The 12,867-nt window shown below is 40.9% G+C and overlaps 1 protein-coding gene across 4 annotated transcripts in view; it reads left to right on the top strand.

Annotated features, from left to right (window-relative positions):
* Positions 1–2,708: 2,708 nt before the first annotated feature.
* Positions 2,709–12,867, top strand: part of Syt14 (synaptotagmin 14) — a 132,205-nt gene continuing 122,046 nt past the window's right edge. For all 4 annotated transcript variants that reach the window (XM_090341268.1, XM_090341267.1, XM_090341259.1 and 1 more), the window contains exon 1: positions 2,709–2,777. In XM_090341268.1, the coding sequence (XP_090197394.1) occupies positions 2,765–2,777 (13 nt within the window). In that variant the 5' untranslated portion in view covers positions 2,709–2,764. The remainder of the gene's footprint in view (positions 2,778–12,867) is intronic.

Here is a 12,867-nt window from a genome sequence, read left to right as displayed (position 1 = left end):
TGGGAAGTTGACTAATCCATATGGTATCCAACATTAGTTTAATACAAATTTTCCAACTAGTATTTGGAGACCATATATATAATAAATATATATATATAGCCTACATAATATGTAGTATATATAACATATAGCATATGCATACTACTACATATTATACACACACACACACACATATATATATATATATATTTTTTTTTTTTACCGCATTCCTGGGGCTTTCTTTTTTTTTTTTTTTTTGCCAGTCCTGGGCTTGAGCTCAGGGCCTGAGCACTGTCCTTGGACTTTCTCAAGGCTAGAGCTCTACCACTTGAGCCTCAGCCCCACTTCTGGCTTTTTTCTATATGTGGTACCGAGGAATCGAACCCGGGTCTTCATGCATGCTAGGCAAGCACTTTAACCACTAGGCCAAACTCCCGGCCCCATCCTGGGGCTTTCTTGAACTCAGTGCCTGAGCATTTTCATTGGGCTTTTCCCTTAAGGCTAGTACTCTGCCTCTTGAGCCACAGAACCACTTCTGACTTTTCTATGTATGTGGTACCAAGGAATCAAACCCTGGTCTTTGTGCATACTAGGCGACCACTTTACCACTAGGCCAGACTACTGGCCTACATATCATGTTTAAGGACAATAACTAGGAGGAATTATGCATTTTAAGTTAAGGGGAAAATGTAACTAAATACTGACTATTCTTGGTCCTAGTTCCCAGAGTGGACAAATTTGTGGCTCAAATTCACTGTTTACTCCCACCCTCATTTTCCAAACAAAGGATGGTGATTTTTACCTGTGTTATTCAAGTTCACACTACCTTATAGTATATGCAGTTACTAGTATAATTGATGATGAAAGGATGAGCAAGTTTTTTCTAGTTTTCATCATGAAGGTTTGTTTTTTTTTTTGTGGGTCACGGGGCTTGAACTTGCCCCATAAAGTTTTTAAAAAGGTTAAACAGTTGGATTATTTAAGAGTCAGCCAAACCATGAACTGTGGTTTTGAGTTCAAACCAATGTCTTAGAGTTCAAGCTTGTCTTAAATGAAGTTGTGAGGCAGAAAATGTCATTAGTTAAACATATTTTACTAGCATCCCACACAAGCCTCCACTCACCTCCCCACACATAGTTCCTAGATCAAATCGGCAGCATTTTAATATTTAATGGGTAAAAAATATATATTGTTTGATCCTTTAATAACAGTCCTGGTTTGTAGTCAGCTTTCAGCCCAGTGCTTGGCTGAACAGATTTTTTCACTGAAGTAATAAAAAGGTTTTTTTTTTTTTAATATTTGTCTGTTGAACATTAATGGTGACTGAAGGACAGGTTACATAAAAGCAATAAAAGATAGTTTCTGCTCTAGATTGCAATCCAACCTCACTTACATAAGCACAAAATATTTCCTTCCTTGTGTCAGTCCCTCCAGCTCTGTGGCTGGAGAAGTTAGCATTTTCTCCCCAGGGAAGAATCTCTAACTTCCCATAGTCCTTAATCTAGATTACAGCCTTAATTGTCGCCAGCCCTTCAAGTACCAAATGAACTACAGATTTGGGCAGAAGAGGGGCAGGCAGGAAGTACCTCAAGTCAAAACGCAGAGCCAATTGTTGCTGGTGTTCTGGGTTTAGGTGGCCTGTGACTGTTCCCAGTGCTCATGGGTTTGCAAAAGAAAATAATAATAATAATAATAATAATAATAATAATAATAATAATGTTTTTAAAATGTGCATGTGACCCTCTGCCAAAATGTCAGTCCAACTCCCTAGCTTTCTGTGGCCTCAGCTGTGTGTATGCAATATGAAGACAAAATTTAAACTCCTATTTCCAAAGAGGGCATCAAGGTCAGGGTGCTTCTAAGCCTCATTGGGAGTGAGGCCTGTTGGTGCGTGTGTGTGAGTGTGTGCGCGCGCGTCCGTGTGAGCGTGTGTGTGCGTGTATGTGCGCGTGTGTGTGCGCGCGAGTGCGTATGTGTATGTGTGCGTGCGCACGCGCGCGCGCGCGTGTGTGTGCGTGCGTATGTGTGTGCGCGTGCGTGTGTGCGCGTGTGTGCGCGCGCGTGTGTGTATGTGCGCGTGTGTGTACGCGCGCACGTGTGTATGTGCGCGTGTGTGTGCGCGCGCGTGTGTGTGCGCGCGTGTGTGTGCGCGCGTGCGTGTGTGCGTGTGTGTGTGTGTGTGTGTGTGTGTGTGTGTGTGTGAGGTGGGGAGGGAGGGAGGCCGGCAGGCGCGTGGATGTCCTCAGGATCCCTCTCTCCTGCTGGTTTGGCCGGCGGTCTCCTGGCCTCACCGCACAGACCTGAGGCAAAACCGAAGCCCGGAGCCCTTCCGGTGACCAGGTCCCAGGAGAAGGGCCGGGAGAAGGGCAGAGCCTGGAGCCCGGCTCCCAGGAGCCGAGCGCTGTCCAGGGTGCTGACCGCCTCCCCGGCCTCCCGCACCAGGGCCGCGCCCCCGCCGCTGCTCCTGGGCCAGGGACCCGCACCGGGTTTGAATCCCCACGCTGGGCGCCGGGCGCCGGGCGCGGCGGGGCGGGCGCGGCGGGCGGGGCGGCGTCACGTGCCGCCCGCGCCCCCGGAAGGTTCCATTTCTTCCCCGGCGCGCGCGCACGCGGGGCCGCCCGGGCCCCTCCCGCCCCGCGCGCTGCTCGGCCTCCCGCGGGGCCCCGCCGCCCGCCGCTCCCCGCGCGCCCCGCCCGGGCCCCCGAGCCCGCGGCCCCGGCGCGGCCTCTCTCCCCGCCCCCCCCCGCCCCGCCGTCCACTTGGTGCGGTCCATGGCGAGCGCATCATGGCGATTGAAGGTAAGTGGAGGCCGGCGCGGGGAGACGCGGGGAGCGGCGGGGAGGGGCGCCCGGCCGCGGGGGGCACCGCGGGGCCCCGAGGCCGAGGCGCACGCGGGGCGGCCCGGGGTCCCAGGCGCACGGGGGTCCGCGCCGCGCCCGGGGAGGCGGCGGGCGGAGCGGCGCCGGGGACGCGGAACTTGGGTGGAGAGCGTCGGCCCAGGCGCGGCTTCCCGCGGCCTCGGCTCCGCCGCGGCCCCCGGACCCGAGCCCCCGACGGGCCGCGCCCTTCCCTCAGCGGCCGTCCCGGCTCCCCGCTGGTCCACTGTGCACGCTCCCTGCGTGGCCGGGCTGGGGGCGCCTGGAGATGAGGGGTGAAGTGGATTTTCCCAAACGTTCCTCCTGCACCCAGACAAACCCCCGAATGCTGAAAACTGCTGCTGTCGAAGAAGTACGTCCATCTTTACAACACTCACACACTCATGCACACTCTCACACTCACACACACGGCCACACACTCACTCACACGCTCACACAGTCCTACACACTCCTACACACTCACACACTGTCACACACACACGCACTCACACACTCATACACTCACACACTGTCACACACACATACACTGTCACACACACACTGTCACTCACGCACACAGTCACACACACACTCTCACACTCACACACACGGCCACACACTCACACGCTCACACAGTCATACACACTCATACACACTCACACTCACTCACACACTGTCACACACACGCACTCACACATACTCACTGTCACATACACTCATAACACACACAATCATACACACTCACACGCTCACACAGTCATACACACTCCTACACACTCCTACACACTCACACTCACTCACACTGTCACACACACGCACTCACACACTCGTACACTCACACACTGTCACACTCACAGTCACACACACACTGTCACTCACACACACATGGTCACGCACACTGTCACATACACTCATAACACACAGTCTCACACGCTCACACAGTCTCACACGCTCACACAGTCACACATACTCACACTGTCACACTCCTACACACACACCGGTATCTTGACAATACCAGTGCTTCACTGCCTTACTGCGTTTTCAAAAAGTAGCTTAGCAAGTGTTAAGTTCCTCGACGAGGTAGGTGGCACTAATGTGTCTTTTTTTTTTCTCTTCTTGTTCCAAAAAATTCTGGAACTGGAATGAAGTGTCTATATTTTGCCCTTTTTTTTTTTTGGAGGAGGATGTTGTGACAAATAATATCACACATCCCGGGTATTTCTATGAAAAACTACAGCATCGTGTAGTCCTTGTCTCTTAAGTACGTTTGTAAACCCTCCGTGTGTGTGTGTGTGTGTGTGTGTGTGTGTGTGTGTGTATCTGTGCAGACATGCAAGTTACCAAGAGCTGTATATCTCATTTGTCTGTGCTGAATGTGTGTTCCTCCAAGTACAACTTTTCAGAGTTGTTCCCATCCAGGTGATCTGTCACTGGGGGTTTCTGAACCACACATTGATTCATCTCATTTAAGAGACTGAGCACCTATTAAGGTGTTAGGAAGGAAGTTGTAAATATCTAGCTACGAATCTTTGATATTTCTGTTACCCATTGTCTTTTCCTCATGATGTTTGATTCTAGGGTTTAAAAATCTAGAAACCACACTACACTGATTATGTAGTGTATTTTATTTTTCAGGACAATTTATGTAGTGTATTTTACTTTCCAGACTAATACATAAAGTGGTAAGTGTGTTTCTTGTAAGTTGGTAAAGGTGAAAGCATGTATGCAGGATGCAAGGAAGAATTAGATAACATTCCAGTTTGGTCCTAACACTAGTAACTGAACTATTTTACAGTTTGCTCAATATGTCCATTCTTTTCTGAGGCAGTTCAGTGTTATTGATTCCTTTCTTATGTCAACTGTTGATATTTTGCTCTGCCTACTACATGTATGTTTAAAGAATTAAGATTTTTCATAATCCTTCTAGAAATTCTTCCAGGATTTTTTTGTTGTTGTTGTTTTGCTTTTCTTTTTTGTTTTAAATTTGAACGCACACCATTTGCTTACAAAAATATGTCTTTTTGGCAGTTTTGAGATTTGAACTCAGGACTTCATTCTTGCCAGGCATGCATGCAGTCTTTTTTTTTTTTGCCAGTCCTGGACTTGAGTTCAGGGCCTCAGCATTGTCCTTGGACTTTCTCAAGGCTAGAGCTCTACCACTTGAGCCTCAGCACCACTTCCGCCTTTTTTCTATGTATGTGATACCGAGGAATCGAACCCGGGTCTCCATGCATGCTAGGCAAGCACTTTAACCACTAGGCCAAACTCCCGGCCCTATGCATGCAGTCTTGACCACACACTCCACGAAAGTGCCTTGCTTCCAGTCTCATTTCCTTGTCAGTCAGACATAGAACTGATGATTGTGACCTTTGATAGAAGGAAAGATGATAGTGTTACTGCACTGAACTGATGTAATTACTCGGGTGAAGAAGTTGGCCTGATGCTAAGGAAAGGTGAACTTTCAAAAAGGTATTTTGAAAGGTTGAATAGATTACAGATATTTTTGTTACTCTAGCTGTCTGGTGATACCAGCCTGGTAGTTCTACCTAGCTGGTCAAGACACGTCTTTATTGTCTAAAACAGTAAATCTACTAGTAGGGGCCTCTGTCAGTCTGACATTGACATTTCCTGGCTTAGAAGTTTTCTCTTACTGCATACTTCTTAGTCTTCATCTGCCTGGCCCAATGTGCTTTGCTTTGTGTTTTGAATCTTTTCTGTGTAATTTGTCTACTTTACACCTACTCTACACATTGAACTACTTTGTAATCAGTCATTTGTAAACCTGTTTTTCTAGTCTGATTGTAAATTCCTAGAGGATAATGTCTTTACTTATTTTTTATATTCCTTAGATTTTGTGTAGCAACTGAGTTTGTCTTATCATCTTTATTTCTGAATTGTTTCATGGAATTCTATTCATTATCTTCAGTCCATAAAAATGTTTGTGTGTGTATGAGTGTATAATTTATGTGTATAGCTAGCCAATAGTTTGCCACACACTTTCACATATGTTTTTAAAACCATTATTAGAATTCCAACATTCTCATTAAAGCCTGTTTTGGCCTTAAGATTTCTAAAATACAATTTGGATTTTCAGAAACTGTTTGTAATACTTTGTTAACAACAAAGCTGACAGAAATATGTTATTAGTTCTGAGTAAGAGCATCATACCCCTTTTCTGCTGTCTTTTGTTGTTAGAGAAATCAATATTGTGTATGTAGAGGATAATATAATTAGACATTACACCTATCCAACGAGAGAGAGCAGAAAGAAGTAACTTATTGAATATTTTATGTATGGAGAAATTATAGTTCAGTTTAATTTTAAAAGTTATACTTTGACTTATGGCAGAGATAACATTAATAGTGTTTTATAGCCATTTAAGATATTTGCATATTTAGGTAGGTTTACTTAGAGACACACTTTTGAGTTGATAGTTTATTCGACTTTCTTTTTCTAATTTCTACAAAATTAGAAGCAAGTAGCAACGTGAGAGAGTTTTCATTTCTAGTGTCATAAGGCAATAAGTAATAGATGCAGTAGTTAATGCCAGTGGGGAAAACAGAAAACAAGAATTGGCTTGATTTATACAACTTGATGAGTAATACTGATTGCAATTACTTCAAAAAGATTATGTTGATCAGTAGAAACCTTGGACTCTTCTAGCAGAGATTTGCAAAACCTAGATACATAAGGCCATACAGTATGATGATAAATGAAAGGACCTCTAGGATATAAAAACAAAAGCCATATAATAAGTGATTGTTGTCCTTAATATACTATGGTATCTCTCATCTCTTTTGCTGTCCCTTGGTTATCTCATATTGTTACAGTTTCACTTTGTTATCTGATATATTGGATAAATGCTTATTTAGTTATTTGAAATTGGATAGGGAAGGGGGGAAAACAAGATGAGGGGTGGGGGTGGGGGAGAGGGAAATAGGGACCAAGACATGAGAAAGGGTATCAATGTATGTGAATTAATGCACCTTCTATCTGGTGAATATAATGTAACCCTTCTATTAATTACAATAAAAATATATGGAAAAAAGAGTATGTCATTGTACAATATATCCATAGTAGGATAGCAGATTTTCTTCTTAAATTTGATTTTTCTTTAGATGAATACTTCTTCCTCTGGCATTTAATAATGAGAAAGTGCAGATATATGTAAGATTGAACAAACTGCCCTAAATAAAACATTAAAAAATTTTGAGTAATATGATGACATGCATATTTTATGTGCATGTAAATTATATACTAACATAATATATAGTAATATCTTAATTAATTGAAACCTAACAAATTAAAGTTCCTGTTTGACTATTTTTAGAAGGATGTATCATTAGGAATTTATTTGCAAATAAATTTTCAAGAGCCATATACATATTTTGAAATTTTTCTTATTTTTCACATTTTTGGACTATAGTATTTTGAGTTATCCTTAAATAGATATTAATAGATATTAATGAAGTATTGAGTTGTCTTTACATTGAACTTACTAATGGGATGGTGCACATTTTCTAGTTTTAAAAAGTTTATCTGGTATGGTCAAAGGATTTTCTTCTTTTTTTAGTGTAATTAATAGAAGGCTTACATTATATTCACCAGATAGAAGGTGCATTACTTCACAGACATTGATACCCCTTCTTATGTTTTTGTCCCCATTTCCCTCCTTCAAAGGATTTCATTCTATATTGTTTAACTGTAAAATTCAATTTAGTGGAGCATTTTGTATAAGTAGGTATGTGTTTTCTGAGTGATTTATTCTGTCATGGTAATGAGTTTTTCATAGTCCAAACATAATAAAAACCGAATTAAAAAGTGACTCAACAGTTGGAAAGTGTATCCATTCATGAACAGTAAATTTGATTTTACATAATAAAATTTATACCTCCTAGAATAGTTATTGAATCAAAAAAAGAAAAGTTATTGAATCAAATGCATTGGATGAAATAATGCACTGAAAATGCTTTACAAATAATTAAGTACTGTAAGATAAGCTCTTGTTCAGTCTGTGTGATGAAGTTATATTGGTGTATATATGTGTCCCAAAGTTTAGTCCTTCTAGTATACAGGAATATTATAGACCAAATGAGTTTGTAAAACGATAGAGAAGACTTTCAGATTATTTTAATTCTGTAGCAATTGCATAGCAGCAACCAAAACCAGTTTGGGAGGATAACACCCAGAGAGTTGGAGACTTAAAAAAAAAAAATTGTGTGGCGCCTTGGCTCAAGGGGCAGGGCGGTAACCTTGAGTTGAAGAGCTCAGGAACAATGCCCAGGCCCAGAATTCCACGTCCCACAAACAACAACAACAACAAAAAATTGTGTGTCTACTTATCTATGTACTATCCACCTACCTACCTACCTACCTACCTACCTACCTACCTACCTACCTGTCTAGTAGTACTATGGTCTTACTTGCTAGTAAGAATGCTGCTTCTTAAGGCAGATGCCTTCAGCCCTTTTAGGAATTCATTGTTTGTTTGTTTGTTTGTTTGTTTGTTTCTTTCTTTCTTTCTTTCTTTCTTTCTTTCTTTTTTCCTTTTTTTTTTTTTTTTTTTTTTTGCCAGTCCTGGGCTTGAGCTCAGGGCCTGAGCACTGTCGTTGGACTTTCTCAAGGTTAGAGCTCTACCACTTGAGCCTCAGCACCATTTTCTGCTTTTTCTAGGTATGTGGTACCAAGGAATCGAACCCAGGCCTTCATGCATGCTAGGCAAGCATTCTACCACTAGGCCAAACTCCCGGCCCTGTTTATTTCTTTGTATTGAGTTTCATTGTTTTTCTCAGGGCTCCCCTTTAGATCATGATTCTCCTATGTATGCCTCCTGCCTAGCGGGGGTTACAGATGTACGCTACCATGGCAGGCTTGTTTATTGAGATGGAGTCTTCTTAATTTTTTTCCCTGCCTCGACACAAAGTTAGATCCTCCGATCTCTTCCTACCAAGTAGCTGGCTGCTTTACGAAGGCATTTCTTCTTGGCTTTGCTGAGGGACTTGTGTTTAGAATCTGGGGCAGCCCTGCCCTTCACTCCTATTCCATAATCAGCATACAAAATGAAAGCTATTTTCTATCCTGTGGTTATTCTTATTGCTACTATACAAATGCTTTTAAGGGTTTTTTTCTCTTTTTTTCTTTTATCATAGATAACAAGAACAAAGTTTTCCTGTGCTAGGTTGCTGACTTTGATTGAAGTCTAGCTCAATTTTAAATCATGATTTTTTTTCTTGACACTGATTTAAATTAAGGCCCAAACCTCATATTGTTCCTTGAATAAATGGCTTAATGAGGAGCTAATCTATAATGTATCTGAAAGTTCAACCCCTCGAGCTTCAACTCTGAGTCTGGATGCTGTCCCTGAGCTCCTTTTGCTCAAAGCTAGCACTCTGGCACTTGAGCCACAGTGCCACTTCTGACTTTTTATGTAATTGATTGGAGATAAGCGTCTTACAGGCTTTCTTGCCTGGGCTGGCTTCAGATCTCAGCCTCCTGAGAAGGTAGGAGTACAGGTGTGAACCATCAGCACCTGTCTTGAAACTTGGAAGTCTCAATGGATTAAGTTAGGGTTAGGGGTGAAGCTCAATCGTTTACTTGCCTAGCATGCACAAAGAAGCCGTGGATTCAATCCCCAGTATCACAAAAACAGAGGTAAGTTGTTTGGTGGGGGGTGCTGAAAGAGGGGAAGTGACAACATCAACTAAAAATAAAGTTTCATCTTTTATTATGTGTAGATATCTACATAAGACTTAGCTATCACAGTGTAATTACTGTGAGTTAGATGTTAACTTTATGGCCTTGATTGCATTAATTGATGTATATGAGAAAAGAATCTTTAGATGAAATGAATTTTAAGACATTGATACAATAGCTTTTCAGTGTTTCATCAAGAAGAAATAAGTAGGATGTGATTGGAAGAGATGGGGGAGATTGATGGAAAGGCTGACAAGAATCAAGATACACTATGCTCACAATATCACTGGTGGGATTGAAATCCCTTAGTACAGCTACTTAAAATAAAATAAGAAAAGGAAGAAATAAATAGAGTTTATAAGTTGTGGGGATGTAGGCTAGTGGTCAGAATATGATAAGTAAAATTTGAAAATGATCCTTAAAAGAACTAAACCATGGGCTTAAGTCCGCTTTTGTATACCTGGATGTACTATAGTGGGACTATAATACTAGTACACGTTTGCCTTCTGTGAACGGGGGAAGATGTATGTTTTGTAAGGATTCCTTTTCCTTTAAATCACCCTGGTTACCTGGTACATTCACAGTTATGTTACATTCATGCACACACTGTTTCATTAGTATTATACATACATATATACTGAAAATAATCATGGTACATGTGTGTGAGTGCCGCAAATATCTGCTTTCTTCTATTCTCATTTGTGCCAACTGAACGGGTCTGTGCTAGTTTACATTATGTTCTGCACCTATATTTGATTACAGGAAAAGATGACAACTTTGCCTAACCTTGTCATTGCCATGTTGCTGAGGTGATAGTTTCAAGAGTAGTGTTATCTCCATTAGCCTTTGCAAATTCACTCTGTGTAAACTGCCTTTCAGCACAGAAAAATCATTTTATAATTTTTCATAAAATTGAAGAAAAAGCCATTTTTACTTCCTTAAGTATGTTAAACATACTGTCTGAATTTTTTTCTCCTGACAATTAATTAGTATCTTTGGGCATTTTTAGCCTTTAGTATCTCTGTTTATACTATGAAATGAGTTTTGTTTCTGAATTCTAATCTCTCTCTCTCTCCCTCTTTCTCTCTCTCTCTTTCTCTCTTTCTCTCTCTCTTTCTCTCTCTGTGAGTGCTAGTCTCTTTTGTTAGTTGTGTGATTAAAAAAAATATATTTGAGGGCCAGGTGTGTGGCCTAGTGATAGAGTGCTTACTTAGCATGCATGAAGCCCTGGATTTGATTCCTTGGTGCCACATATATAGAAAAAGCGGGAAGTGGTTCTGTGGGTCAAGTGGTACAGTGCTAGCCTGAATCTAACCCCCAGGACTGGCAAAAAATAATTATCAATTAATCAGTCAATCAGTTTGACTATATACTTAGATAACTTTTTATTTATGGTATAATGTCAGTCAATAGAGATCAATTTTTTGTTGTTGGTGGTCATTGTGCTTGAACTCTGGGCTTGGGCGTTGTCCCTGAGCTCTTCTGCTCAAGGATACTGCCCTACCCATTGAGTCACAGTGCCACTTCTGATTTTCTGGTAACTTATTGGGGATAAGTCTCATGGACTTTGTAGTGCTTGGGCTGGCTGTGAACCATGATCCTCAGATCTCAGCCTCCTGAGTAGCTAGAATAACAGGTGTGAGCCACTGTGCCTGGCTAGAGATTAATTTTATATTATAAAACAGTTTACTTCCATTGTCCTTCAGCAGGTTTTTTATTATTGTTAATGTAAGGTTGGCCATATATGATAAAGCTTAATCAATTTATATTACATAGGTGAAAGAATTTAGCTTTCACTACAGACATTAAAACATACAACCTAGTTAAAAACAAAATTCAAACTAATTCACAAATGTTTACTTCTAAAGAATATTCCTCAATGAGTATACAGGGGAAATACTTTTAAGAAGTATCTTATCAGGCCGGGAGTTTGACCTAGTGGTTAAAGTACTTGCCTAGCATGCACGAAGGCCTGGGTTCTATTCCTTGGTAATACAGACATATAGAAAAAAAAGCCAGAAGTGGTGCTGAGGCTCAAGTGGTAGAGCTCTAGCCTTGAGAAAGTCCAAGGACAGTGCTCAGGCCCTGAGCTCAAGCCCACGACTGGCAAAAAAAAAAAAAAAAAAAAAAAAGTACCTTATCAAACATCATAGACTTCCATTTTTTATAATTATTCTTACTACTTGATTCTTCTAATGTCTTGAAAATCATTTCTTGTAACTTGGTAAGTGTCTAGTTTACCAAGTGGCACTTATTTGTCTCCTTAGTGTGAAAGATGTTCCATATACAGGTATATTTTTCATTATAGCTCTTCAGCAAGTGGTCCATGGTTACTTAGTTAAGGTCATGTTTTATATTGGGGTTTTCCTGAATAACAGTTCTTTTATAATCATAACTTTAGGTTTTTTTTTTGTCTCCTGATACTTAGGATTGGCTTATTCTGTTGATAATAAGGAGGTGATGGCACTATTAGCACCAAGAAAGGCTGTAGAGCTAACCTACTTTAGTGATAGAAAAATTATTTTCTAGTTTTTTTAGCTTAGATCACAGATGACCTACTTTTTAAAATGGACATCATGATTTTTTTCTTCTCACATAATTGCTGTAAGACATTTCTATTTCTTATAACTAGACTATTCACAATAACTTTTTATTTCTACCTAAAATGACAATCATTTAATATTTTTATTATGAAAAATTCAAAACAACTCACAGTATAATAATGTCATATATATATATGTACACACACAACACTCCCCAATTTTATTTGGCTTACATTAGAGACACATTTTTGAGTGAAAAAAATATATTTATATAGCGGCTAAGAAAATTATTCTTACCAGTATATATTTGTGTTATATAATGTGGCAGGTTTTTTTGCCAGTCCTGGAGCTTGAACTCAGGGCCTGAGCAGAGTCCTTGGGCTTTCTCAAGGCTAGAGCTTTACTACTTGAGCCACAACACCACTTCTGGCTTTTTCTATGTATGTGGTACTGAGGAATTGAACCCAGGTTTTCATGCATGCTAGGCAAGCACTATATCACTAATCTCCTGGCCCCTAATGTGGTGTTGTAATGCATAATATCATATTATGCATATGAAATATAAATCTGTTACTTCACCTACTTATTTTTTGTGGTAGAAACACTTAAATAAAAGTGATGTGTTAAGAATACAATGACCTGCTACTAACTATAGTTATCATGATGTTCAATAAAGCACAGAAACTGATTTATCCTGTGTGATGGAAACAGGACCACTTCCTCTCGTGTCCCTCACCCCGCCTCTGATAACAAGCATTCTGGTTCCTAGGACTAGAAGTTGACTGTTGCAGATTATA

The sequence above is a fragment of the Megascapheus bottae genome, chromosome 10 (assembly GCF_031878675.1).
Source record: "Megascapheus bottae isolate mThoBot1 chromosome 10, mThoBot2.hap1, whole genome shotgun sequence".
NCBI classification, from domain to species: Eukaryota; Metazoa; Chordata; class Mammalia; order Rodentia; family Geomyidae; genus Megascapheus; species Megascapheus bottae.
This window is presented reverse-complemented; position numbering and strand designations above follow the sequence as displayed.